Source organism: Gymnoscopelus microlampas (genome assembly GCF_963454915.1).
Source record: "Gymnoscopelus microlampas genome assembly, chromosome: 22".
Lineage (NCBI taxonomy): Eukaryota > Metazoa > Chordata > Actinopteri > Myctophiformes > Myctophidae > Gymnoscopelus > Gymnoscopelus microlampas.
Genome location: NC_139959.1, coordinates 33,648,920 through 33,676,841, shown reverse-complemented (window position 1 = coordinate 33,676,841; position 27,922 = coordinate 33,648,920). Strand labels below are relative to the sequence as shown.

Here is a 27,922-nt window from a genome sequence, read left to right as displayed (position 1 = left end):
CTAACCCCCATCTGAAAATGTTTTGTGCCAGGGAGCCCCGTACCAGACTTGTGTTAGAATGTTTTTTTTTTTTTAAATGCAGTAATCCTGGTCTCTATACTGCCTCCCCCTGGTCAATAGGGGCGCCTGATGGAGGGGAAAGGAACTGGTTGGAATTATGTGTTCCTTCCGGGGAAACTCCCCCGTTGGGTGATATGAAGTGGCTTGCTTTGCATTGAAGGAGGCATGAGCTCGGCTCTGGGCTCTCTCTAGGCTGGCAGAGGGAGTACAGCGTCCAGGATTACTTAAAGAGTCTAAGTAATAGTGCGAATTGTCTAAGTCTTAGACAATTCGCACTGTGTGAAAACGGGGCTGCAAAATCGTGGGATAAAAATGTAGTAAAAAATCTTCCAAATATTCCAGACTTTATTTCAAGATTTCTTTGAAAATAGCAGATCTACAAGCTCCCAACGCGCACACATACAGTATTTTAGGTTTCAAGTGCTCATCATGTGTTGCTTCATTTGGGCTTGTTTTCCTAGACCTGGCTGCTTATTTATCTCACAAAATATGGCAACGAATTCAGCCGATTTTTCACGAGGCAATTTCCCGAGCAGGATCGTCGGGTTTTCTTTTTTTCTCACTCACTCTCTCTTTCTCTCTCTCTCTCAGTAGCTCTCTCTCTAGCTCTCTCTCTCCACCAGGCTTCTGCCGATGCAGTTTTCCACCCAGCCAGCCGTCTTTGTTCCAACAATGTGGCTCCTCTAGCGAACCGACGATCGCCGCCTTTCCCTTTAAGATGATGTCGGCAACAATTATAGCCATTATTTAATTATTTCGTGTAATGTCGGCAGACACAAACTTGGACCAAAAAAAAAGCACCAACATCCAGCAGCACCGATCATCCAGTCCTTTGTAGCCTAGGCTACGCATCGCATCGTGATCGCATCTCTCAAGTGGAATAAAAGGGTCTGTCTGTCTGTGTGTGTCCTTGCTGTGTGTCCACGGCACGGCATCGTCACACACACAACACACCACGTCTCACAGGCAGGATGTCACTGGGAACTGGAATATTAAGAGACACGGTCGATTGGAAAGGAGACGCATAGATAGATAGACGATCAGACAGACGACAAGACTGACAGATAGACAGATAGACAGACACGGTGATCAAAGGCAAATGCGGTGCATTTGCATGTGAACTACGGTCATCATCCTCTCTGTCCCCGATCCGCAATGTTTTGGACGTTTGAGGGTGACAAAGAAGAGAGATCCCGTCACCATCACACATAGAGAAGGTCTTTGACAGGGGGTAAGTGACACTGACACCACTCTCTCTCTCTCTCTCTCTCTCTCTTTTCATGCACAGCAACATTGGCAGATGTCGCGCACCTGCCCCGCACACACACACACACACACACACACACACACATCAGGCGATCGGGGCTTTGGACAGGACACATTTTGTCCTGTCCAAAGCACCGATCGCCCGATGTGTGTGTGTGTGTGTGTGTGTGTGTGTGTGTGTGTGTGTGTGTGGGATGGGGGGGGGGGGGGCAGGTGCGCGTCTGTCAGAATGGACACCATGCTTTAGTTGTTATTATTTATTCACGTCATCATCACTTTATTTATTTCACACACACACACACACACACACACACACACACACACACACACACACACACACACACACACACACACACACACACACACACACACACACACACACACACACACACACACACACTATAGCCTTGGATCATGACTATCATAGATGTATTTTTGTCTATTTTGACATTTCTGTATACGAAAGTGAAAGTCAGACTCAATAAAATACATTTATTGTTGTAGTCTTAATTCAAGGCTAACACAGCTATGTTATCTTAATATTTCATTTGCTAATAAAACCAGGGCATCCAGTCAGACAGACAGACAGACAGACAGACAGACAGACAGACAGACAGACTGACTGACTCTCTATTCCCTCCACGCACTTACTTTCCCCTCGGTGTGAGAAATCTCTTACGTAACCCTGGCTGTGGAATTCCTTTTGCAGACTTCCTGGGCCTCTGCTCTGCAAGGGAACACACGCACACGCACACGCACACGCACGCACGCACGCACGCACACACACACACACACACACACACACACACACACACACACACACACACACACACACACACACACACACGCACACACACACCACACTCTCTGGCTGCCATAGCAGCACAATGTGCACATATTATTATGGCCTGATAGGTAAAGCACAGAGTGTTCAGCATGGGCCGCGTTGGGTGTGTTAGGCTACATGTACAGCTGGAAAAAGTGCTCCTCTGAGCACTAGGTCTCCGCCAGGGCAGGTAGATTATTGTGGGCCAGCAATGTTGACGGATTATGAAGAATGGGACAGATTGGGAATGGGACATCTGTAGGAGTAATATTAAAAAATGTGTTTTGCAAAAAGCGACCTGCTGGTGGCGCTATAATAGGGCAATGTCAAAAGGGAGGCATTTGTTCCTCAATGTGGTGCGAATGTGAGTGCAAAGTTTCATCGCAATCGGACCCTGCATTCATGATTTGAGGCATTTTGTTCAAAATGGGCCACTCCTTTCAAGACCACCAACTTAAGATCTAGGTCAATCTTAGCCAATCAGGATAGAATATGAAAAATCAAACAGCTTTGACTTGATCACATGACTATAGAGAGCACTCCTGCAAACTTTGGGAGCCAATCTGAGCCAATCAGGATGGTATATGAAGAATCTGAAAGACCGGTTTTGTGTAATGACTATAGAGATACTACTGTGTACCCATTTGCGTGATAACAGGCCAATCTGAAAAATTCGGGGCAGAGGTTCTGCTCTGGCATCCAAGGAGTTTGCATGCACAGTTTCACTGCCACCGGCCCAACGGTGCACACACACACACACACACACACACACACACACACACACACACACACACACACACACACACACACACACACACACACACACACACACACACACACACACACACACACACACACACACACACACACACACACACACACACACACACACAGACGTACGGACATAGTCTCTGCCACGCCTTCGGGCTGGCGGAGACAACAAAGAGGAGTCAGCCCATGAATCCTGATGGTTTTACTATTACGCAGAATACACAATAATATGATTAAATAACATGCTCTTTTAAAGTAGCCTTTAGCCTTTAATGATCCAACTTATCAATTCAAATAACACAACAAGGTACAGTAGCTGCCCTTCCAATATCATATAATAGGCTCTATTCACAGCAGCTATATTATGAAAACATTCACAGGTGTTACCAATGATACTAATGAAGGCTCTGTTCCATTCTAGTCAAACAGAGTCAGGGTGCTGATATTGTGCATGTTGGCCCACTGGAAACACTCTGTTACACCAGTGGGTCTACAGTTGGAGTCCAGGGACCCTCATGGGCTTCCAAATGGCCCCTTACAGGTGTGTAACTCTGAGAGTGTACAAATGGAACGGGTCCATTTGGTTCCATTTGTATAACTCTCAGAGTTATGGGGGTCGTGGAAACCACTGTGATAGACTAAATGGAACAGAGCCTTCATTAGTATCATTAGTAACACCTGTGAAGGAAGTGATAATATGGCTGCTGTGCATAGAGCCTATTGAATATTATAAAGTTTATACAAATATAGACATTACCTCCACATGCTTTGTTGTGCCATGTGAGCATTGTATATTGTATATTTTACATATGCTACTACTACTTGCCCCAAATAGGTCACTGGTCTGTTTGTGATGGGGATTGGGCAGGTATCCAAATGACATGAGTACAAAAACTTTGATACAATCGTAGAACTTGTATCATTCCTGTGTGTGTGTGTGTGTGTGTGTGTGTGTGTGTGTGTGTGTGTGTGTGTGTGTGTGTGTGCGCGCGCGCGTGCGTGTGTAATGCTCATTATAAGATGGCACCATTTGTGTCTGCTCACAGTTTAAAATCTTTTAAATGACAACCTGCCTGATGACGTCACTGGTAGGCAGGTATCTGAGCTGTACACAGCCCTCCTCTGAGACACAGACTGAATAGAGAGAAATGCCATCTTGTAACGAGCATTAGTGAGGACAAATTAGATGAAGACATTTGTGAAGAGGTCTTTTTTTTAAACAATTCATTCAGGTAGTATGTTCAGTCTCTGGAATAGTATCATAGCTGACACAAGTTAGTCATGGAATTGCATGGCACACCTGCTGCTGTGTGTAATAATCTATTATTACTAGTCACATAACTGAAATTCTGCAAACCACATACCAAGTAGTCTGGGAGGGTTAGCGTCGGAGCTTGGACATTACATTACATTACATTACAGTCATTTAGCAGACGCTTTTATCCAAAGCGACTTACAATAAGTGTATTCAACATAGGTAGGGAACGAAAACTACTAATCACCAGAAGTTTTAAGTACATTTCCTGCAAAAACAAGCAACCAAGAGTATACCTAGCGCTAAGGTAAAAGTGCAATATATCAGCTACCTACTTTCTTAAACAGATGAGACAAAAATGGCAAAATCAAATGAGCACGAGCTAAAACAAATAAGTGTATTGACTAAACAAGATCCAATAAAACAATACAAAAATAAAACAAGAGTTCGTACAACTAGTTAACAACAAGTAGGCCAGGCAAAGAGGAAGGATAGTGTTTCCTGAAGAGGTGGGTTTTCAGCAGGGCGCGGCCACTGCGTTGTGATTCAAATCAACAGCCAATGAAGAAAAGGGGGCGGGATCCACATGCAGTGGGTGTTGCATCTAAATAGGATCGACGGGAAGCAATTTCCCCTTGAGAAATTTCGGCCGCCATTGTTGTGTACTGCTGTTTGCCTCTCGTCTGACTTTTTAGACGAGTTGCACAGCTCTCAGACCGGTAAGAGGCGTGTCCGCTCAGATTCAGAGCGTAAGGTACATCCCGCCCACAAATACCAGGGCTCTGGCCCAGAAGTTCCTCGCCAGAGCTGGCGAAAACTTCTGGGAACTCAGATTACATACCAAGCAGATAGAGTAAGGTGCTGTGTAGCCTACTGAACAGGATGACCTCATGGATGTTAGCCCAGTGTATTTGACAATACACATGATCTGATATAAAAACCGGCTTAGCCAGTATGGTTCAAGCGCTCTGGCTTAGAAGGCATTCTATAATGGGAAATGTTTGACTGCAGTGCATGTGAGTGGTTATCAGGTACACATCATGAATCTTTCAGTTGATCAAGGCGCAAAGCATCTCAAGAAGTGTCATCTTCATTTCAAATTAAAATTATGTGTAGGCGGGAATGTAGTGTTCTCAAGTGTTTGAGTTGTGTTTAGCTAAAAAAGGTCAAACTGTTTAGCTTTCACATACTGTCAGTCCCTGTATCAAAAGCTCACACTATGCAACTTAAGAAAATAAATCGGTGTAATATAATTTAGAAGTCTTCAATAAATCGTGAGCAGTTCCATAAGTGATTTAGCCAATCATCCAACCATCTGTATAGATTACGGTAGTAATATCTGCTCAACCCATTCAATCCGGGGACGCATCTCTGTCATTTTAGATTTCAAAAAATAGCAGATATACAAGCTCATAGCGCGGCACCGAGTGCCGCGCTATCAGCTTGTAGATCTGCTATTTTTGAAAAATCGCGAAAATGTGTGCAAATCTTTGAATATATATTATTTTAAAGCGAACATTTATAACTCAAATCTTTACTTCTGGGGGGTCCGTGGAACAAAATATTTTGAGACGGGGGTCGGCAGCCAAATACATATCATTTTGGGGGTCCTTGACATGAAAAAGTTTGAGCACCACTGATATAGCATCATACGTTTTTCAGAATACTGTTAGGATTTAGAAGACATTTGTATCATCGGCTTCAGGTCTTAAAGGGTTAAAAAAACAAAAAAACAATACTAATATCGTCGGGTCCTCATATCTCCCTCCCTCTGTGCCCAGGAGTGACCACCACACCCACCCCACACACACCCCGATGATGACATCACCGGACTCGCCCCCTCTGGTCTCCCCGTCCCCTTGCCCGGCGCCCCCTCCGTCCCTCCCGTCCTCCCCGACTCCCTCCTCGCCTGCGCCCTCCTCTTCCTCGCTGCCCCCTCCTCCGCCGCCGTCGCTGCCTCCCACGGGGGAGGTGATGGTGCTGGCCCTGGGGCGGAAGAAGCAGAAGGTGCTCATCGCTCTGTCCATCCTGCCCAACCTCTTCCTGGCGTTCCTCCTGTCCTCGGACCCCCTCATCACCCTGTCCCCGCCCCACCACTGCCACCTGCCGGGCCCCACGCCGACCCCCCCCCAGGTCCTGAACGCCTCGCTGCCCTGGGAGAAGGGGGAGAGGCCGGGGGACGGCTGGAGGCTGTCCCAGTGCAAGCAGTACGCCAACGGGAGCCAGTCCGCCGCGGTGGTGGAGTGCGAGGCGGGCTGGGACTACAACGTCACCGAAGGCCTGAGGAACAACATTGTCACCGAGGTAACTGTCTTCAGATCATGACGTTGAGCAGCATATGTAATAGGCTCTATTCACAGCAGCCATATTATGAAGACATTCACAGGTGTTACCAATGATACTAATGAAGGCTCTGTTCCATTCTGGTCAAACAGAGTCAGGGTGCTGATATTGTGCATGTTGGCTCACTGGAAACACTCTGTTACACCGGTGGGTCTACAGTTGGGGTCCAGGGACCCTCATGGGCTTCCAAATGGCCCCTTACAGGTGTGTAACTAACTCTGAGAGTGTACAAATGGAACCAAATGGACCCGTAAGGGTCCATTTGGTTCCATTTGTACACTCTCAGAGTTATGGGGGTCGTGGAAACCACTGTGCTACACTAAATGGAACAGAGCCTTCATTAGTATCATTGGTAACACCTGTGAAGGAAGTGATAATATGGCTGCTGTGCATAGAGCCATAACCACCGGGTGTGTTTTGGCTTTCTGTAGGAAGGATTCGTCTACATATGGGTTATGCCTGACAAAGTTTGTCTGTTTACTCTTCATTTTTCCTGGGAAGGGTTTTGTTTTTATTTATTTTTATTTAACATTTGTGTACAGTTAAACTTAATTTGCGGCTGTTTATTTCTGCTGTTGGTGATTGACAGAGATGTTAAGTACTGTACAGTTTTAAGGTATTTTTTACTTTCTCCAGTATTTAAAAATGTCAATACTTTTACTTCTACACTGCACCAATATTGTACTTTTACACCACTACAATTATATGAAAACTTCAGTTACTAGTTACTTTGTAGTAAGTAGTAACTTAGTTACTACATTATTATTATTATTACAAAATTATTATTACAAAACACACTGACCACTTCAGGACAATATCTATTTCGGCCATTTGAATAGCAGATCTACAAGCGCACAATGCGTCGCGATACGACGTATTGTGCACTTGAAGATCAGCTATTTTCAAATTTTCTTTTTATACATTTTGAACGTGTGAAATGGGACATTCTGCACAATGAGTACTTTTACTTTTGGTACTTTACGTATATATTTTGATGCCAATACTCAATTTTGAATACAGGACTATCTACTTGTAACAGAGTATTTCTACATTGCAGTATTGATACTTTTACTTAAGTCAAACAATTTAGTACTTTTTCTTTTCCCACCACTGGTTGAGTAGTTCGATAGGGACCTTTGCTCCTCAAGGGCACGTCAACAACAGATTCAAAGGGACAGGGAGTGTTATTCAGTCACTTTATTTGCCCAGATTTTCCCATCTGATATGAGATTAGTATCTGACCGGAACGTTCTTCTGATCACCAGCCCATGTCTCTAACCGGCTGTGGTCAAATTGGTTTCTTGATTGTTTGTTGTTTTTCAAAAGGCAAGAAGTCAAGCCTAATACTGTAGTTAGATACAGTGGAACAAGTCATTGAATACAGGATGCAATGTGTTTGGTAAAATAGCTTGAGGTGTTAAGCTGTGTTGTCCTTAAATGGTACAGAGACTCTTATTGTAAGCAGGAATATTGTCAAGCATCCAGGGTTCATTCAACTGATGGCTGTTTCTAAAGTCCCAGCGACAGTATACTGTATGTTCATATATCGTGGCTGTCGGGCAGAAGCCGTGTATCTCCATATTTCATCTTTTAATTTTTTTCCCCCCATAAATTAATGGCCTGTGTTATATTTCGTTGAATGACAGTGTCCCTCAAAGTAGAAAAATACAGAATTAGTTTTGAAAGTTTTCACTTCACACCAGATTGAAAGTGTTTGAGTCTGAGGGTATTCAAAATACTTAGCCACTAAATAGTATTAACAAGAGCTTGTGACTAAATAATAACTACAGTAGATCTATTGGAACACAGGTTCTTTTTTCCATTTCCTGAAAAGTTTTTGGACAGCAGTGATATGCTAGAGTTAAATTATGGCTGTTTTGATTAGGCTACACCAAATTATTGTTCATGCTGCTGTGCGTAGTGCTTAAATCACTCACTTCCAAAAACGCAGGCAGGCCTCGGACCTAATCCCACTAGAGCCTGCTTTAGTAAAAAACAAGAACAAAGGGAGAGTGGAACTTTCCTTAGGAAGAAATGTTAACTAATGTATTGATTTTGTACTCCATATAAAAGTGTCCATTTAGACTGACAGTGTAGAGTATCCTGTACACAGTGTACAGTATCCTGTTTCTTCATTGATGAGGGATCCCTGTTCTCCGATTCCTCACCTCAGGAAGGGCTTGACTCTCTTCCCAACATGATCACGTTGATTGAAGTGCCCCTGCCCCCCTGTGCAGTGCAGAACAGTACGTCCATGTTTCCCCACGGGTTCTCTGATCAACTGTGGTGATACCAGATCAGGAACGATACAGTAGGATACACAGATCATGTAACAGAGGACCTAGAAGCTCCGTGGCAGTGAAGCCTAATTTATAAACTGCAATATGACGTGTCGCTATTCTGAAACCACTGATCTACAAGCTAAATTGGCTTGTAGATCTATTCTTTTTGGCAAGCGGCACCCTCATGAGATGGAGTATAAAAAGGCCTTAGAGACATGCAGTATGCATTAACATGCTTTTAACACTGAACTGACGATCACAGATTCTTTAAGGTGAACTCTGACACTAATGATTAGCTACTGTATGACTAATGGCTTCGGCAGGAGATTTGCCCACTCCACCCAGCCTTGTCGTCAGAGTTTTGCCTCCTCTATGGGCTGAACGTGTCTGAATTCATTGCACACTGATGCCAGAACCACACCCAGTCCTTGACTACATTGGCCTTTGGGCAGGTCTCCACTAATCCTCCGCTGCACTGTGGTTAAGTGAATATAAACACTTTTTTAGGGAGGCTGTGCAGATGTATTTTGGTGAGTCTGCACATAGAGAGGTCAGTTTCTTCCATCTCGCAGTTTCCACTCAAGAGGAAAATGAGACAGAGACGCAGAGACAGAAATAGAGAATTGCCACTTTTAAGAAGCTGAGAGAGACCTACAGACAGACAGACAGACAGACAGACAGACAGACAGACAGACAGAACAGACAGACAGACAGAGAGAAAGACAGAACAGACAGACAGACAGACAGACAGACAGACAGACAGACAGACAGACAGACAGACAGACAGACAGACAGACAGAACAGACAGACAGACAGACAGACAGACAGACAGAGAGAAAGACACAGAGACAAGCATACTCAGGCCCCAGCTCAGTTTTAGCTCAGAGAGTATTACTCAAGTTGTGACAATCCAATCCCGCACTGCCCATTTGCTGAGTCTGCGGTCTCCCAAGCAGGAAGCAGGAAGTTAGCTGACCAGTGGCCTCTCTACCACTGATCAATAGTAATGTGTCACTTAAGCCAGAAGCGTACTCTGACGAACATCTCTGATCAATGGATCAATGAGCTAAGCATTATACTTCCTCTACTGTAGGTTTGAATCCAGTACATGACTGTATAGGATAGGCTCTATTCACAGCAGCCATATTATGAAGAAATTCACAGGTGTTACCAACGATACTAATGAAGGCTCTGTTCCATTCTGGTCAAACAGAGTCAGGGTGCTGATATTGTGCATGTTGGCCCACTGGAAACACTCTGTTACACCAGTGGGTCTACAGTTGGGGTCCAGGGACCCTCATGGGCTTCCAAATGGCCCCTTACGGGTGTGTAATGGTTCCATTTGTACACTCTCAGAGTTATGGGGGTCGTGGAAACCACTGTGCTGGACTAAATGGAACAGAGCCTTCATTAGTAGCATTGGTAACACCTGTGAAGGAAGTGATAATATGGCTGCTGTGCATAGAGCCTATTGTCAGAGCAGTCAGCACACTGTATATTATCAAAGGAAAATGCCATGAAAACAATATTACAAAACAATCTAAAAACACAAACTTTATAGTTTAACTCCTCGTCAACTGATAAATAGAATATGTGAGTTTTGCGTAGTTCAAGGTTCAAGTGTATGTATAGTGCACAGTTGGGTCAGCAGTACACAGACAGAGTTTCAAGCTGTCCACACGGTGCTCCAATCAGGGCCGGAGTGGAACTCCAAATCTGGCCGGGAGATACACGCCCACCCAGGCCACCCTTTTTTTTTTGGGGGGCCCTTTTTTTTTGGGGGCCTTATTTTTGGGGGGCCTTACAAAAGGGGGGCCTTTTTGGGGGTTAAAGGTAGGGGGGAGGCCCGCAGCTGCACTGAGCTGCAAGCAACACTGACTGCATTGAATTGAAATTGACTGTGGTTGGCCTGGCCTGAGCTTAGGAGAGATTTTTTTTTGCTGCATCACTTAAGCGCCGCGCTGGCTGTGGATGACTGACCTGACCTGATATTTGTTTTTGATGGGAATTTTTTCTTTTTTTTTTTTTTTTTTCAGGCAGGTCACTAGAGGGCAGGCCACCGGGAATAGTCCCGGTCCTCCCGACGGCCAATCCGGGCCTGGCTCCAATACGCCTTATGGTGCTTATTGTACTCACTCACAAAACCAGTCTGGGGAGTTTATGAACTTGTTTGGATGCATTTTAGCTCCACTATTGTTGTCGCACACACATCACCCGTAGGGCCTGTATGGGTAACTGTGCTGTCCATTTTACCAGACTAGCCTAGAGCCTAGAGCATGGCCCAGCGATAGAATGAGTGATAGTGTGTGACAGGCTTTCATGTGTCTATATGCATGGACTCCAATTACATGAGGCACTGTTCGCATCAGCCCCCAGCCTGTACCCAGAAAGGGCACTTGAGTCCTCCTCCCTGCATCATTAAAATCACTTTGCTTTCAGCAGTCATCAGCGACGTTAGCAGAGCTCAGCTGTTGACGCAAATCAGTGGCTTCGCTTAACCCATTTAGACCGGGAAAGCATCTGACTGTGATTTTTAGATTTCTTCGGCTATTCAAAAATAGCAGATATACAAGCTCTTTTTTTTTTAAAGGAGACACACCATGAATTTCACTTTTTTTTATTTTTTGGGTATTTTTTGGGCTCCCCAGTGTCTCTTGTACCCCAAAACATTTTTTTTTTTAACATTCAGTCATTCATTCTCATTTCAGAGATTTTCAGAATGGGCGTGTCTGAACAGGCCATCTCAGAAATGGCAAGTTTGCTTACATCACGAAACTTTCAGCCCATGTATTTTGACAGACAGAATTGCTCAGTAGCACCCCTCTGCCCAACAGGACGTTTTGGTATTGCAGCTGAAAGTGCTTTATAAGCCTGAGAGAATTGACTTGGGATGAGTATATCTTGAGTGTTGATTTAGGCTCAAACCTTTTGAAAATGGTTTGAGGGACATACACCATATGATATTAAATATCAAATATTTTTTTTAAATTCATGGTGTGTCTCCTTTAAAGGCATTGTAGGGAACATTAAGCCTAAATTTAAAAAATATTTATATACATATTTTTTGCATTTTTTCCCCTCTATCAGCCACTATATAATGATGCTGGGGTGTTTTCCTGCATTGAAACACAGGCCTCTTTCTGAAAACCCTATTTTCCCTATTGTTGTTGTTGTTGTTATGTTTGTCCGGACGTAAGGAAGTCTATGGAAGTCTATGGAGGCATCACCCCCTGGTGGCCGGGAAACGAACTGCACAAACATAAACAATGCAGGGAAAATACGGTTTTCAGAAAGAGTACTGTGTTTCAATGCAGGAAAACACCCCAGCATCATTATATAGTGGCTGATAGAGGGGGAAAAATGCAAAAAATATATATATAAATATTTTTTAAATTTAGGCTTAATGTTCCCTACAATGCCTTTAAAGAATCTTGAAAATGTGTGCAAATCTTTGAATATATATATACATTTTTTATTCAAATCTTTGTTCTGGGGGTCCCTGGGACAACATTTTGGGAGGAGGAAAATATGATAAAAAAATACATTTGTAGAATCCCTCAGAAGCAATAAGATTTGAGTTACAAATGTTAAAAAATATGTTTTAAAAAATATATATATTGAAAGATTTGCACACATTTTCACGATTTTTCTAAAATAGCAGATGTACAAGCTTGTAGCTTGTATATCTGCTATTTTTGAATAGCCAAATAAATCTAAAAATGACACAGATGCGTTCCCGGTCATAATGGGTTAATATGATAAAAAGCCCTCGGATCTGAGAACAAATACAGAATTTCTCTTTGGATGAGAGAAATAAATTCCCCTGTACTGTAGCTACTCTGTTGTTTACAGTACCTGTCATTCTTTGCTCTCCTGCTTTTATAAGATGGACATGCTATCACTGATACAATTAATACTATGACATTACAATGATTTTGTAAGACATGTCACTAACAAGATGAGCTACCAGAGTGCCCCTGAAAACTGATTCTCTCAAGTACCACACTACTAAGAACTGATCTGGACCAACTACATTTGAGTGCATTTAATTTGGGGTTTTGAGCCACTGCTGGCCTTGCAGACAATGCTTTTCAGTTTTGAGATACAAGGACTGACTGTGGGTTTCAAGTAAACCGGAGCCTCACATATATTTTGAGGCTGCAGGTGCTCATATTATATAAACCGCTGAATAAATGCATTCATGGAAACCATGGAGTCGTGCACGCTGCTAAAGCAACTAAACCCCAGAAGACAAGCACACATAGTGCGGTCGCAGTTGCACAGTTCAGTGCAGACCGCTACACAACAAACTCCCGTCTTATTTTCACTCTTTAACATTCATCCATGTGTATTTTCTGTCTTTTACAGTTCCTCAGTGTGTCACGATAGGCTCTATGCACAGCAGCCATATTGGGAATGAATTGGGTCCCTTCCTTACTTACCTTCACAGGTGTTACCAATGATACTAATTAAGGCTCTGTTCCATTTAGTGTGGCATAGTGGTTGTCTTATTTTCAAGGACCCCCATAACTCTCAGAGTTACACACCCACCATAAGGGGCCATTTGGGAACCAAAATGGAGTGTTTATAGTGAGCCAACATGCACAATATCAGCACCCTGACCAGAATGGAACAGAGCTTTCTTTAGTATCATTGGTAACACCTGTGAAGGAAGTAAGAAGAGGCCCAATTTCTTTCCAATATGGCTGCTGTGCATAGAGCCTATTCCTCCCTCCCGCCCTCTACCCTTCTGTTCCTGACAGACATCGGCCGACTAATGTTCTGACAAGAAATGTATTGAACCGAACCCCTCAAAAAACAACAACAATACAATATTTTCCTCTCCTTCTGTGCAGTGGGACCTGGTGTGTGGTCAGTACTGGTTGGTCCCTGTGGAGGAAGTCTGTTTCATTCTTGGGGTCCTCACTGGCTGTCTGGGTCTTGGTTACACTGCCGACAGGTAAGCGCACGCACGCACGCACGCACGCACGCACGCACGCACGCACGCACGCACGCACGCACGCACGCACACGCACACACACACACACACACACACACACACACACACGCAGTGTTTCTCCCATGGGTACTTGAGTGAATTGTGGTGGAGAGGATCAGCTGGGTACGAAGCGTGGTAATTAGCGGTGGGAACGTCTCTGTATATGCAACACAAGAAGCTTAACGCTGTCGTGTCAGTTTGGATAGTCTACACGTATTTGTGGTTGGTCGTGGAAAACGCAGAGGTGAGGTGAATAGACACAGGAGGCGCATGAACGTACCAACACAACTGCAGTTTGTGTGTATATTCATCTATCTGGTGTATTTTTAGAAGTGGGGGAGCAGAATATATGGATGGAATATGGAATGACAGCCTGAACAAGAGTGCTATTTGAAAAAACTACATTTTTAGTTTTTGTCTTTTAGAAGCCTGGATGTGAAACGTGCTACTACTGCTAATAAAAACTGCTGAATGAATTAAATGCTTCAACTGCTCTGACCAGAATTTTAAACTAGGATATCAGACGTCTGAGTGCTGACAAGCTCATCAGATGGGGGTTCTTTTCAACAAACAAACTGGTGTGTAAATGATTACTCTCACTTTGGGCCATTTGTCAATCGACATGAAAATAAACATGTTTGCATAATTGAAATATGAGCACATGAATTTCTCTTACCAGACCATGAGTCTTATGTACCGGATCCAATAATAGCCCCTTTCGGGACCCTGTTTTTTACCTTTTTTATATTTGGGAACTGCCCATGTCCCGCCTCCCCGCGTTGCGATTGTCATGCAAGCATGTACTAGCTCGCCAATTAGAGGCAGTAACGTAGGACGTGCAGCTTGTCAGTCACCGCGGGGAGGCGGGACATGGGCAGTGGAGCAGAGTGTGAGAGAGGAGCTCAAGTTTTACTAAATTATTAAAAATGTTAAACGGCATCGCCGATCCGTGCGGATTAATGCAGCTTTCGGGCGCGTTACTATTGCTTTTCTGGGTACCTTTGAGAAATCTCTGCAACTTCTAAGCGACGAGCTATTAGCCCGAGACCAGACAGTGGTAGCCGCGAGTACGAGAGAGAGTGGTTTGAGCGTCAAGGGACCCTGGATACCGCCTTCCCAAATATAAAAAATCACACCCTGTGTGAAGGAAGCGGTGCCTTTGGGGCGGGCCTTAACTCATTTCAGTTCGTCCCTATTGGTGGTCTGAGTCCACTTACCAAATTTGTACTTGGTAGCATGCTGCAAACTGGAATGATGGCTGTTTAAAGGCCAGCCAATGGGCAGACAGAGGGGGCAGGGCTTAAGTAATGACAGTTAGTCCCTATTGCTGGCTTTAGTCCATGTACAAAATTTGTACTCCGTAGCATGCTGCGAACTTGAGTTATGGCTGTTTGAAGGCCAGCCAATGGGAAGACAGAGGGGGCGGGGCTTCAGCAATTCATGCTGGTCCCTATTGGTGGTCTAAGTCCACATACCAAATGTGGACTTGGTGGCATGCCGCAAACTGGAGTTATAGCTGTTTAAAATCCCGTGCTCATCCCGTGCTCATACGGGCGGACGGACATAACATACGCTGGGGGTCCCTGGGACCCTGGGGCGGGGCTTCAGCAATTCATGCTCGTCCCTATTGGTGGTCTAAGTCCACATACCAAATGTGGACTTGGTGGCATGCTGCAAACTGGAGTTATAGCTGTTTAAAATCCCGTGCTCATCCCGTGCTCATACGGGCTGACGGACATAACATACGCTGGGGGTCCCTGGACCCCTCTTTGATAACTTCAGCAATTCATGCTCGTCCCTATTGGTGGTCAAAGTCCACATACCAAAATTGGAGTTGGTGGCATGCAGCACACTGGAGTTATAGCTGTTTAAAGTCCCGTGCTCATCCCGTGCTCATACGGCCGGACGGACATAACATGCGCTCTTTGATAACCAGTGGCACGTGTGAGATGGCATAGGCAATCTCCAAGTCCGTGTGTGTGTGTGTGTGTGTGTGTGTGTGTGTGCGCGTGTGTTTGTATGTGTTTCCTCTTTGCCGTGCTCATCCCGCGCTCATACGGACGGACGGACGGACGGACGGACGGACGGACGGACACGGAGACAAAGTCAAATGTAGAGCGGTTGGCACCGCTAAAAAGGTAAACAGGGTCCCGAAAGGGGCTACGGATCCAATAGCTCGAGGGGATGGTCAGGTGAGCATGTTCCGCTGACAGTGGACAGATATGCTGTGGATTTATCGGCCATTGATTGGTTGTCAAGGTGACATCACATGGTTGAGAGGAGACGCTGCAAGTTGTTTGGTGTCAAGTCGCTGTGTCAATATGAAAACTAAAACTGAATTCATTGAGAAAAAACAAACAAACTCCTATTTATAGAAGTGAGGGAGTGTCATTCCCTTGCGCTCCCCCTCCACCACAGCGCTGTATTCATCCTGAAGGATCAACACAAGGCAGCAAGTTAGTTTGCATCGAGCTGCCCTCTAATGAAATGACTATCAAGTTCCGCCATCGTCTTGTTCTCTGACTCAGTGGACACACACATGTCACAATGAACAACACACAAACGCATACACACGTATACAGTATCAGAAGCTGTATAGCTTTAATACCTCAGATCAAATCAGTCATAGATTTCTGCCACTCTGCCGGTGTTTCTTCTACCAATCAATAGCCGGTGTAGCCCACACTGCCTAGAGGAACTGCTACCGCCCCTGCAAGGAGTTGCTTTCAATAGCTTTATAGTGTATGACATAAAATGTAGCGTACAAAGCCAGTAAGTAATTTAATGGCGGATGCAAGACAATGGCACCCTGTTTACCTTTGCGTGCTAGATGTTGCGAGGGCACAGCGCGCTGAACCGGGCTTATCCTGATCGCTTGCTTCTGATCTCTCTTTCTAGGTCATTGACAATCAATCCATCTAGCCGTGGGTAGCGCCGGAAAAAAAGCTTAGTTTATTGACAGAATTGCAAGTCAGAAGAGGCTCTATGCACGGCAGCCATATTGGAAAGAAATTGGGCTTCTTCCTTACTTCCTACACAGCTGTTACCAATGATTCTAATGAAGGCTCTGTTCCATTTAGTGTAGCACAGTGGTTCTCAAACGTTTTAATTTCAAGGACTCCCATAACTCTCAGAGTTACAGACCCGTAAGGAGCCATTTGGAACCCCCTCAAGGAACCATGAGGGTCCCTGGACCCACTGGTGTAACAGAGTGTTTCCAGTGAGCCAACATGCACAATATCAGCACCCTGACTCTGTTTGACCAGAATGGAACAGAGCCTTCATTAGAATCATTGTTAACACCTGTGAAGGAAGTAAGGAAGAGGCCCAATTTCCTTCCAATTGAATTAAATAACAACCATCATGAATTTGCCGATCAATTGGGCCTATCCTCTTTTTGCTAAGACTAGTGAATATACAGCAAGGGAACGTTGAAGGAAAAAAAGGGAACCATTGCCAAGCTGGAGGCTTGTTGTCAGCACTGCAGTGCTCTCCTCCAGCTGAGATGTCAGCTGTGTGATCACCTCAGCTCCTTGAAGGCTCATTTCACACACAGTCTGTCTGTGTGGAAAATACTGTGTGTGTGTGTGTGTGTGTGTGTGTGTGTGTGTGTGTGTGTGTGTGTGTGTGTGTGTGTGTGTGTGTGTGTGTGTGTGTGTGTGTGTGTGTGTGTGTGTGTGTGTGTGTGTGTGTGTGTGTGTGTGTGTGTGGAAAAAAAAGTGCAAGTTTGACAAATCGACCATGACAAATTATGGTAACGTAACGTTATAAATCATCATAATCTTCTCTCTATACATTGGACATAAATTCTGAAACAGATTCATTCATATAAACTTGCTTTTTACATAGAACTGGTTTTGTTAAGTGTAGTTGGAGGTGTGTCTATCCAAGAACATAGTTCTAAGTGATATCTTTTGTAAAATGATTTGTACTTATTTTTGATCAGTGCCGTATCCACTATAATAGTCCATCCATTATTAACATATACTGATGAAAGAGTATTATTGAATGATAATGCTTTGACATGATTCTAATGAATATATAAGCAGTATTGAGTATATACTATATCATCGCTGACGGCCCGGAAACCTTGTATGTTACTTTTCAGGAATTGGAAAAAATAACCTGTGTTCCAATGGATCCAATGTAGTTATTATTTAGACACACGCTCTTGTTAATATTTTTCATTGGTTAAATATTTATAAAAACAGATTTAACCACTTTCAGCCCAGCATCCCTATTTTGGGCATGCCATTATAGGTGAAAACGTGTGTCATTTTAGATTTCTTTGGCTATCGTGAAAAAATATTTTTTATATATTTTTTTTCAAAAAACTTTTTGGATTTAGAAAACATTTTTTGAATCGGCCTCAGGTCTTAATGGGTTTAGAAAAAACATAAAAAGATGAAATACGGAGATACAAGGTTTCTGCCTGACCGTGACGATATACTACTTTTTGTCATGGTGTGTGACTCTCTCTGTTCTCTGTTATATAGGCTCGGCCGGTCCAAGACCCTGCTCATCTCCCTGACTCTGTCTGTGGTGTTCGGGGTGCTGGTCTGCGTCTCTCCTAAGCCCTCCGTCTTCATCGCCATGCGCTTCTGTCTGGCCGCTGCGAGTGCTGGAGTCTACCTCACTCTGTATATCACCCGTGAGTAACTTTTGAAGGATGTTTTTTTTCTAGTCGTGTGGAGTAGCTCTAATGGATGAGTTGTTAGAAAAGACAAAGAGGTGTGACGGCGACACGATGATTCTACTTGGAGTGATTATAACTAAAAAAAAAACTCAGAGGGACTGGAATGGATTACGGGTGGATTATCTTTGCACTCACTTCTCAAACACGTGATGCTGTGCCTGCCAAAAAGAGAGTTAAGAGAATTAACGCGAGGTTGTGATATTTTTGACCAGGACCTGAAACCAAGATGCCACCGTGGCTCGAGGATTCTTAGCGTCTGGCTGGTGGCTAGTGCTGCTAAATTAACCCATTCAATCCGGGAACGCATCGAGTTTTCTGAAAACCGTATGTTGCTATGTTATCAGTGGCTCTCAAACGTTTTCATGTCAAGGACCCCCAAAATTATATGTATTTCGTTGTGGAAACATATTGTTCCAGGGACACCCAGAAGCAAAGATTTGAGTTACAAATGTTCGCTTTAAAAAATATATATATATTCAAAGATTTGCACACATTTTCATGATTTTTCAAAAATAGCAGATCTACAAGCTCATAGCGCGGCACTCGGTGCCGCGCTATGAGCTTGTATATCTGCTATTTTGTTTTATAAAATAATGGCTATAGCTAAAGTCTACATCAAGTGAAATGCTCTGAGATTGATTGCTCTCGTCTTGTTTGCTGCTCTGTGTCTGACTGTTAGGTCTGGAGCTGTGTGACCCGTCTATGAGGATGTTGGTGACCATGCTGGCGGGTTTGGTGACTGTGGCCGGGGAGCTGCTGCTGTTGCCCGTGGCGTTGGGCTGTCAGTCCTGGAGGGGGGTGCTGGGCACTGGGGCTGCCCCGCTCACGCTCTTCCTCAGTTACAGGTGAGGTTGACTGTGTGTGTGTGCGTGTGCGTGTGTGTGCGTGCGTGCGTGCGTGCGTGTGCAAAATGTGTGTCTGCATATGCAGGGCTGCCAACCCTCCTGGATTCTGCAGGAGTCTCCTTGATTTGAGCCACGTCTCCTTGAGGACTCCTTGATTGTCATTTCTACTTGATTGTCTCCCAAAATAGGCTCTATGCACAGCAGCCATATTGGAAAGAAATTGGGCCTCTTCTTACTTCCTTCACAGGTGTTACCAATGATACTAATGAAGGCTCTGTTCCATTCTGGTCAGGGTGCTGATATTGTGCATGTTGGCTCACTAGAAACACTCCATTTTGGTTCCCAAATGGCCCCTTATGGTGGGTGTGTAACTCTGAGAGTGTACGGGTCCATTTGGTTCCCACAGGCTTGGGGGTATGGTCAGTGCATGCAATCAAACAAACAGAGACATTCACTTTTTTTTTAGATATATTTTTGGGGCTTTTTTTCTGCCTTTATTTGAGAGGAAAGTAGTCTGACAGGAGATGGGGATGGGGAGGGGGGCGGGGTGACACACAGCAAAGGCCGTCGGAATCGGGAGTCGAACTCGCGACACGCTGTAAGACTGAATCACCAGCCTATGTGTGGTATGCAGCGGACGCCCCAGAGATATTCACTTCTAAGCAAATCAATATCTGTAGGCCTACGCTTTGCGTTTTAACGTTTGAAATTTCTAAATGTACCCATCATTTTCCAATGCTAGTAAAGCAAGCCTTTAAGCAAATAAGTATCAAACTCTCAAAATTCACCAGAACACAGGAAATGACATCTACTCTGTTAATCCATTAAGGCCTGAGGTTCCGATTCTAAGAAAAGGTCCTTGACATTTTCATGTCAAGGACCCCAAAATTATATGTGTTTGGCCGCGGACCCCCATCTCAAAATATCTTGTTCCAGGGACCCCCAGAAGCAAAGATTTGAGTTAAAAAGTTCGCTTTAAAACAATATATATTCAAACATTTGAACATATTTTCACGATTTTTCAAAAATAGCAGATCTACAAGCTCATAGATGAGCTTGTATATCTGCTATTTTTGAATAGCCAAAGTGTAAAAAAATGCTTTTTAGTTTATATCAAAAAGAGACACAGGCCCCAAACCCCCCGCTTGGGGGGGGGGGGGTGGTCAGGTCAGTGCCCTCCTAAAAGAAAGAAATCCTTAATTCTCACCGTCGGGGTGTTGAAAGGCCTGCATATGTGATTGTGTTTGTCTGTGTGTGTGCTGTATGCATGGACACGGACAAACCGGAGAGGACAAGAGAATGCAGGAAAGTTGATGATCATTTGATTAAAGTGCCCCAGATGCAAACTGACTTGCTGAGAGCTTTGCTGAATCGTATTGATTGCAATCCCCCCGTCACAGCCAGCCTTTTAGCTTGTGTCAGAATGCATTAAAGGCTGCTTTGTTTAAGGTCCGCTGTTCATGCAAGACCTGTTCCAAGATTATTTTTTTTGTAGTTTACAAAAACAAATGAACTGCAAATTAAAAAGCTGTAGTGGCTTGAGTTCAATAAGATTTGATTTTCAAAGAAACGAAAACGTCTGATGTTTACGCATCCCGTCTCCATTTGTTGTGATGGGTGTTATTCTGTGGATATAACCTGCCGTGGGAAAAGTCTCTAAAGATCTAAGTCTGGGATTTGTTTTTTTCCTTACTTGTGTTTTGTGGTTCCATACCTGCAGTATTCCAGGGGTGTTTCCAGAGTCTCCACGTTGGCTCCTGCTGTCCGAGAGATGTGCGGACATGAACTCTTTCAGCGAGAGAAGGAATTCCAACAGAGACATACGGGATGATGAAAGCTTCACTGGTATGTCTATTCAGAGGGATGTGTGTGTGTTTTTATTTTGGTCAAGATAGAGGATCAGATGTGTGACGTTAGTTTTGTATATTTGCTCTTGTTTAAAGAAGGATTCAAGTTTATTTTGATAGTGTCTGCCTGCTACTTCACTAGAGTTCTGAAAAGGTTATGTCCAGCCTTTCACAAACCAATAACCTGAAACCAAATAGTGAACTAAAATGGCAAAACCCTGTTTGAGGAAACATTTGTCTTGTTTTCCTTATACCTGCAGAGCTGGATTCAGAGCCAGCCTCATCCTCTCGTCCACACCTGTCCTACCCGGAGCTCTTTCATAGCAGGAACATCTGGAAGAACATTTGCGTGCTTGGCTTCACCTCGTAAGTCAACACGAGTGCTGACACTTATTCCGCAACACTGCCGAGGAGTAGTCGCCCCTCTGGCCTTGAGTCACACTTCCTGTACAGACACGGAACCAGGGACGTCACAGGCTCTCAGAAGGTGGCGGGGTGGACTTTCGGTGGACTATACCCCTTACTTTACACTTTGGCTATTCAAAAATAGCAGATATACAAGCTCATAGTGCCGAGTGCCGCGCTATTAGCTTGTAGATCTGCTATTTTTGAAAAAACGTGAAAAACATTTGTAACCAAATGTAAGCAAATTCTGTATTTTCAAAATTTTGCGTTTTTTTCGTGTTTTGGTTACTTTATTTCGGTTTTAGGGTTAGGGTTAGGTTATTTAATTCTTATTTTTGCCAGATTTTACCAATTTATTATCAAAAAAAATATTTTATTTGTTTTTTTTTCAAAAAGTGGGGGGTATGAAATCACGGATCTGTGAGAGTGTCGCGTCGTATGCACAGTGAATGGCCGTGACGTCCCTGCACGGAACCTGCTGCAGTTTTGCCAGTAGCCTGTTTCGAGACCGCAGATCGAATCCACACACTTGACACTGCACTATCTTGGATCCTCAGCTATATAACCCACCAAGTGTGAAGTCGATCGGATGAATGGTTCACAAGACATGCATGGAGCAGGGCCGGTTCTGGAGAACCACTCATCCGATCAACTGCACCTCTTTGGGTCCTCAGTAATACACCTGTCGTGTGTGTGTGTGTGTGTGTGTGTGTGTGTGTGTGTGTGTGTGTGTGTGTGTGTGTGTGTGTGTGTGTGTGTGTGTGTGTGTGTGTGTGTGTGTGTGTGTGTGTGTGTGTGTGTGTGTGTGTGTGTGTGTGTGTGCGTGCGCGTGCGTACTGTAGATATTGTTGCTGTCAGGCAGAAACCTTGCATCGCTATATTTCATCTTTTTATGTTTTGTAAATGAATACCCCACTTTGCTGAAAGCAGTCTGTGGTTATAAATATTTAACCAAGGGAAAGTATTTACAAGAGCTTGTGACTAAATAATAACTACATTGGATCCAGTGATGGAAAAAGAACTCTAATTTTTTAAAAGTATCAATACTGCAATGTAGAAAATACTCTGTGCTGTATTCAAAATGTACTTGAGTAAAAGTACAAAAGTATCTGCATCAAAATATACTTACAGTACCAAAAGTAAAAGTACTCATTGTGCAGAATGTCCCATTTCACAAATTCAAAATGTGTGCAAATGTGTACAAATCACGATGCGTCGCATCGCGACGCATCGTGAGCTTGTAGATCTGCTATTTTCAAATGGCCGAAATATATATATATATATATATATATATATATATATATATATATATATATATATATATATATATATATATATACGGCTGAAGTGGTTAGTGTGTTTTGTAATAATAATCAAAAAAAAAAGTAACTAGTAACTAAAGTTTTCAGGTAATTGTAGTGGAGTAAAAGTACAATATGTTCCTCTGAGATGTAGTGGGGTTACTGGGGTAGACGTAAAAGTATTGAAAATGGTAAACACTGAAGTGCAGTACTTGAGTACATGTACTTATATAGTCACTTTACACCGCTGATTGGAACACATGTTCTTTTTCCCATTTCCTGAAAACGAACGGTTTTATACATACAAGGTTTCCGCCCGACAGCGATGACACGTTTACACAAGCCCTCCCTTTTTTATTTCTCTCGCTTTCTCTCTCTCTCTCTCTCTCTCTCTCTCTCTCTCTCTCTCTCTCTCTCCCCCTCAGGTTCATCTCCCATGGCATCAGTCACTGTTACAGCTCGTTCCGCGGTGACGTCAGAGGCCAGGCCCCCAGCTTCTATTGGACGTACCTGCTGTCCGTCTGCGCAGGGGGCTGCGCCTGGCTGTTGCTGTGGGCGACCGTGGACCGGTGCGGGCGCCGCGGCATCCTGCTCCTCGGCATGACGATGACGGGACTGGCGTCGCTGATCCTCCTGGGGCTGATGGAGTGTAAGTCAAAAAAAGATGCAGGCAACAGTGGCTGGAAAAAAAGTATTCGCATGTTTTACTTAATTAAAAGTATCAATACTGCGATACTCTGTTACGAGTAAAAGTCCGGAATAAAAAATGACTCGAGTAAAAGTACAAAAGTATTGGTATCAAAATGTACTTAAAGTACCAAAAGTAGAAAGTAGCCTACTCATTATGTAGAATGTCCCATTTTTTCTTTTTTGAATGTATAAAAAAATCTTTTGAAAATAGCCGATCTACAAGCTCACAAGCTTGTGATCCCCCCTGAGCTTGTGATCTCCTCAAATGAACACCTGTTAGTAATTGTAGATCCATCATCTGTTGTGGAAGCCTGGTGGATGATTACAAGGCTAGTTCACTCATTTGTGTCCGTATGTATGTTAGAATTCAGTATTGTGGAGGTTAACTTTATGGACAAAGGGTCACAGAATAACATTGTTGATCTCACAAAGATTACTCACCAATTAGTTTATGTTAGGGCTACGATTTGACCGTTAATGCTGACTCTGAGAGAATATTGTCCAAACTGAGTTTGTTGACATGAAGCTGACATTCTTTAACTGATTTGGGTATGTCGTAATAGGCAGAACATTCAGCAAAAATGAATGAACATTTGGCAAAAATAGGTGCATATTATTATGAAGACATTCACAGGTGTTACCAATGATACTAATGAAGGCTCTGTTCCATTCTGGTCAAACAGAGTCAGGGTGCTGATATTGTGCCTTGCTCAGGGAATGATGTGTTCACTCCCCCACCAGTCCGGGGGATGAAACAGGCAACTTTCTGCCCATAAGCAACCTTGCCTACCTCTGCCCTGCTGTTGTCCGTGTCACTGAGTCCCTCTTGTGGCTGAAACTGGGTATGGCACCCCACTTTATATAGGGCACTGCAGTGGCAGTAAAGTCAAAGCCGTGTCAGGTAGTAAACTTTAATCCAGCACCAAAGACTGTTGGCAGCAACTGTAGGCAGTGCTAAGATGGCTCTGTAGGAACTGTAGTCATTATGTTACCTTGTTTACAAATTATCACTAAGGGGGCATGACATCAGAAAAAGACGAATACACTGTTAATGTGTCATACTCATATCTGAATTTATATCCTCCATCGCACGAGGGTGTCGTTTGCCAAAAATACCTGATCTACAAGCTAATAACGCGTCACGTCAATGTGTTCTTGGGGGGGGTGGTGCCCCCCTCAACCGGACCATCTCTCCCCCTCCGTCAAGAGTAAAAAAAACGAACCTTCTGGTGCTTTTTTAATTAACCCATTAAGACCTGGAACGCCTCTGTCGTTTTTTTATTTGAGCTAAAAAGCATTATTTTACACTTTGGCTATTTTTGAAAAATAGTGCAAATGTGTGCAAATCTTTGAATATATATATTTTTAAAGCAAACATTTTAACTAAAATCTTTGTTTCTGGGGGTCCCTGGAGCAAAACATTTTGAGATGGGGGTCTGCGGCCAAATACATATAATTCTGGGGGTCCTTGACATGAAAAATATTGAGCACCACTGATATAGAAACATACGTTTTTCAGAATACTGTTGGGATTTAGGAGACATGTAGAATTGGCTTCAGGTCTTAATGGGTTAATAGCGTTTCGGCGTCAAGCCTTCCTCAGTGTGTTAAGAAAGTGGTCAGTGGTGTTGTCGTGTGTACCAGGAGGGACTGCTAGACAGACAAGACATGACAAGGACTTCAGCTGCTGTCGGTAAAAATAAATCATTTAAAAAGAATTGCGCATGTGCTGCAATAAGGCTTTACCGTGCTGCCTTCCTCCCCTCTAGATCTAAGCGAAGCAGCCATCACGGTGTTCTCCGTCATGGGCCTCTTCTCCTCGCAGGCTACTGCCTCCCTCTGCATCCTCTTCACCGCTGAGATCATGCCCACCATTGTCAGGTAAGATAACACCTGTACAGCCTGAGGGTAACCGGCCGCTCTCCCCTCTTTCACATTCATGCTGATACGGTGGGATTAACAATTTGCGTTTAGAAAAAGGAAGCACAACTTTACCCAAAGGAATCAGAACAACATGAAAAATGCAGGACTTGATGGAGGAGGGGCAGAAGAGGAATCCATCAATCTTCATAAGTAATGAATGGGAGTCGACATCACAGTTCCTCCTATACAGCGGTTTTGTTCATTTGAATTATTTCAGAATTTATGTAACAAGTAATGAGTGCTGGTGTCCAGTGTACCAGGATTAAATGGTACCAGGAGTAGTAATAAATGGTATACGTACCAGGACCCAGGTGTAGTACTGAATGGTATATGGTGTAACAGGGGTGGGTGCAGCTCACGTAATTTTGCAAGATGGTCCACGTGATGTAATAAACTGCATAACTACAGCACGGCATTAGGTAGAGGTCAAACTGGACATGTAAGGGGGTTAAAACAATGTTTATTATTCCTTTTATCCTTTTCACAGCAGACATTTTGACCAGTAACCCATTAACTGTGGAAGTGAAACACAACCACAATTAACGTTATTACCATCAGCTGTGTTTACCCATCAGAACAGCTTCTGCTAAAATGTCCAGCCTGCTATATATATGCTTGCCCGAATGTTATAGTCTGGAATTACTCCCCCCCCTGAAAGTGGTACAAAGGAAGTCATCGTTCCTCATTTCCATTCAGGAAAATGGCCATTTCTACTAAGGAGCAACTTATAGATAAGCTTAAACTAATTTGATTTACAGTAGGACTTTTTTTTTACGGGACTGCACTTTTTACAGCCTTGAACCGTTTCAGTGCGTCTGTTGTATTGTACAGTGAGTCAACAGTCTGTCTCCAGAGACTACAGGTCATAAACCTTTGGTTCTCAAAGTGGGATCCGGGGACCCCCAGGGGTCCGTGGGGGCGTTCCAGGGGGTCCCCAGCAAAATGTGTTAATATACTGTCACAATCATTTTAACCACTTTTAACCATATTTTATACTTTGGCTATTCAAAAATAGCAGATATACAAGCTCATAGCGCGGCACCGAGTATGAGCTTGTAGATCTGCTATTTTTGAAAAATCGTGAAGATTTGTGCAAACCTTTGAATATATTATTTTTAAAGCGAACATTTGTAACTCAAATCTTTGCTGGGGGTCCCCAGAACAAAATATTTGAGATGGGGGTCCGCGGCCAAATACATATAATTTTGGGGGTCCTTGACATGAAAACGTTTGAGAACCACTGTTATAAACTGAGGTGAACGTCTCCGTCTCTTCAGGGGCAGTGGTGTGGGGGTGGTGCTGGCCCTGGGATGCGTCGGACGCCTCAGCTCTCCCATCATGGACCTGAGGAACCACTACGGCTACTTCCTGCACCATGTGGTCTACTCGTCCCTGGCCCTGCTGGCCGTTCTCTCCATCCTGCTGCTCCCGGAGAGCAAGAGGAAGCCGCTGCCCCAGACGCTGGCCGATGGGGAGCAGTACCGACGCCCCCCGCTGGGCCGGAGGAGGCGGGACAACGTGCCCCTGCTGGCCACGCCCAACCCAGAGACGTAAAGGACCCCCCGGCGACCTTAAAAGGGCTGGCTGGGGTCATGCGTTTCGAATCATTATGATGTCACTCCCCCTAACCTGTTCGACCTGCCGCACAGCCAGAGCCGCACCATCAATAGGCTCTATGCACAGCAGCCATATTGGGAATGAATTGGGCCCCTTACTTCCTTCACAGGTGTTACCAATGATACTAATCAAGGCTCTGTTCCATTTAGTGTGGCATAGTGGTTGTCTTATTTTCAAGGACCCCCATAACTCTGAGAGTGTACAAATAGAACCAAATGGACCCGTAAGGTTACCTGTAAGTTACACACCCACCATAAGGGGCCATTTGGGAACCAAAATGGAGTGTTTCTAGTGAGCCAACATGCACGATATCAGCACCCTGACCAGAATGGAACAGAGCCTTCATTAGTATCATTGGTAACACCTGTGAAGGAAGTAAGAAGAGGCCCAATTTCTTTCCAATATGGCTGCTGTGCATAGAGCCTATTCATGTCCATTCAGCCGAGATCATAAACACAGATTGATGGAGAGACGAAGCAGACTCTAAAGAAAGGTGGGCAGAGAGAGAGAAAGAGAGCGAGAGGGAGGAGGAAAAACAGTCCGACTGGTTGTGTAGAGACAAAAGAAGCAAGGTGACGACACGCAGCTTTCCTGAGCATAATCACCCTCCAGTCATTCCTAACGCAGCAGGCTTGGTTGCCCGCCATTAGGCTCTATGCACAGCAGCCATATTATCACTTCCATTATCACTTCCTTCACAGGTGTTACCAGTGATACTAATGAAGGCTCTGTTCCATTTAGTGTAGCACAGTAGTTCTCAGATTTTTGAATTTCAGATTTCCACAACACCCATAAC

At 44.0% G+C, this 27,922-nt stretch overlaps 1 protein-coding gene and 1 long non-coding RNA gene across 2 annotated transcripts; one reads left to right on the top strand and one right to left on the bottom strand.

The window, feature by feature from the left end:
• Positions 1-626: 626 nt before the first annotated feature.
• Positions 627-6,037, bottom strand: LOC311038470. The gene is made up of 2 exons (XR_014600056.1): positions 5,918-6,037; positions 627-1,279 (listed from the first exon to the last, which is right to left on the bottom strand). It is a non-coding gene; the product is annotated as an uncharacterized lncRNA (long non-coding RNA).
• Positions 1,153-27,922, top strand: slc22a17 (solute carrier family 22 member 17). Its single transcript, XM_084048007.1, has 10 exons — positions 1,153-1,291; positions 5,960-6,482; positions 13,660-13,763; positions 18,299-18,453; positions 19,178-19,343; positions 21,064-21,188; positions 21,451-21,556; positions 23,322-23,545; positions 25,356-25,467; positions 26,787-27,922. The coding sequence occupies exons 2-10, from the start codon at positions 5,994-5,996 to the stop codon at positions 27,061-27,063; spliced, it is 1,758 nt and encodes a 585-aa protein (XP_083904133.1). The 5' UTR covers positions 1,153-1,291; positions 5,960-5,993; the 3' UTR covers positions 27,064-27,922.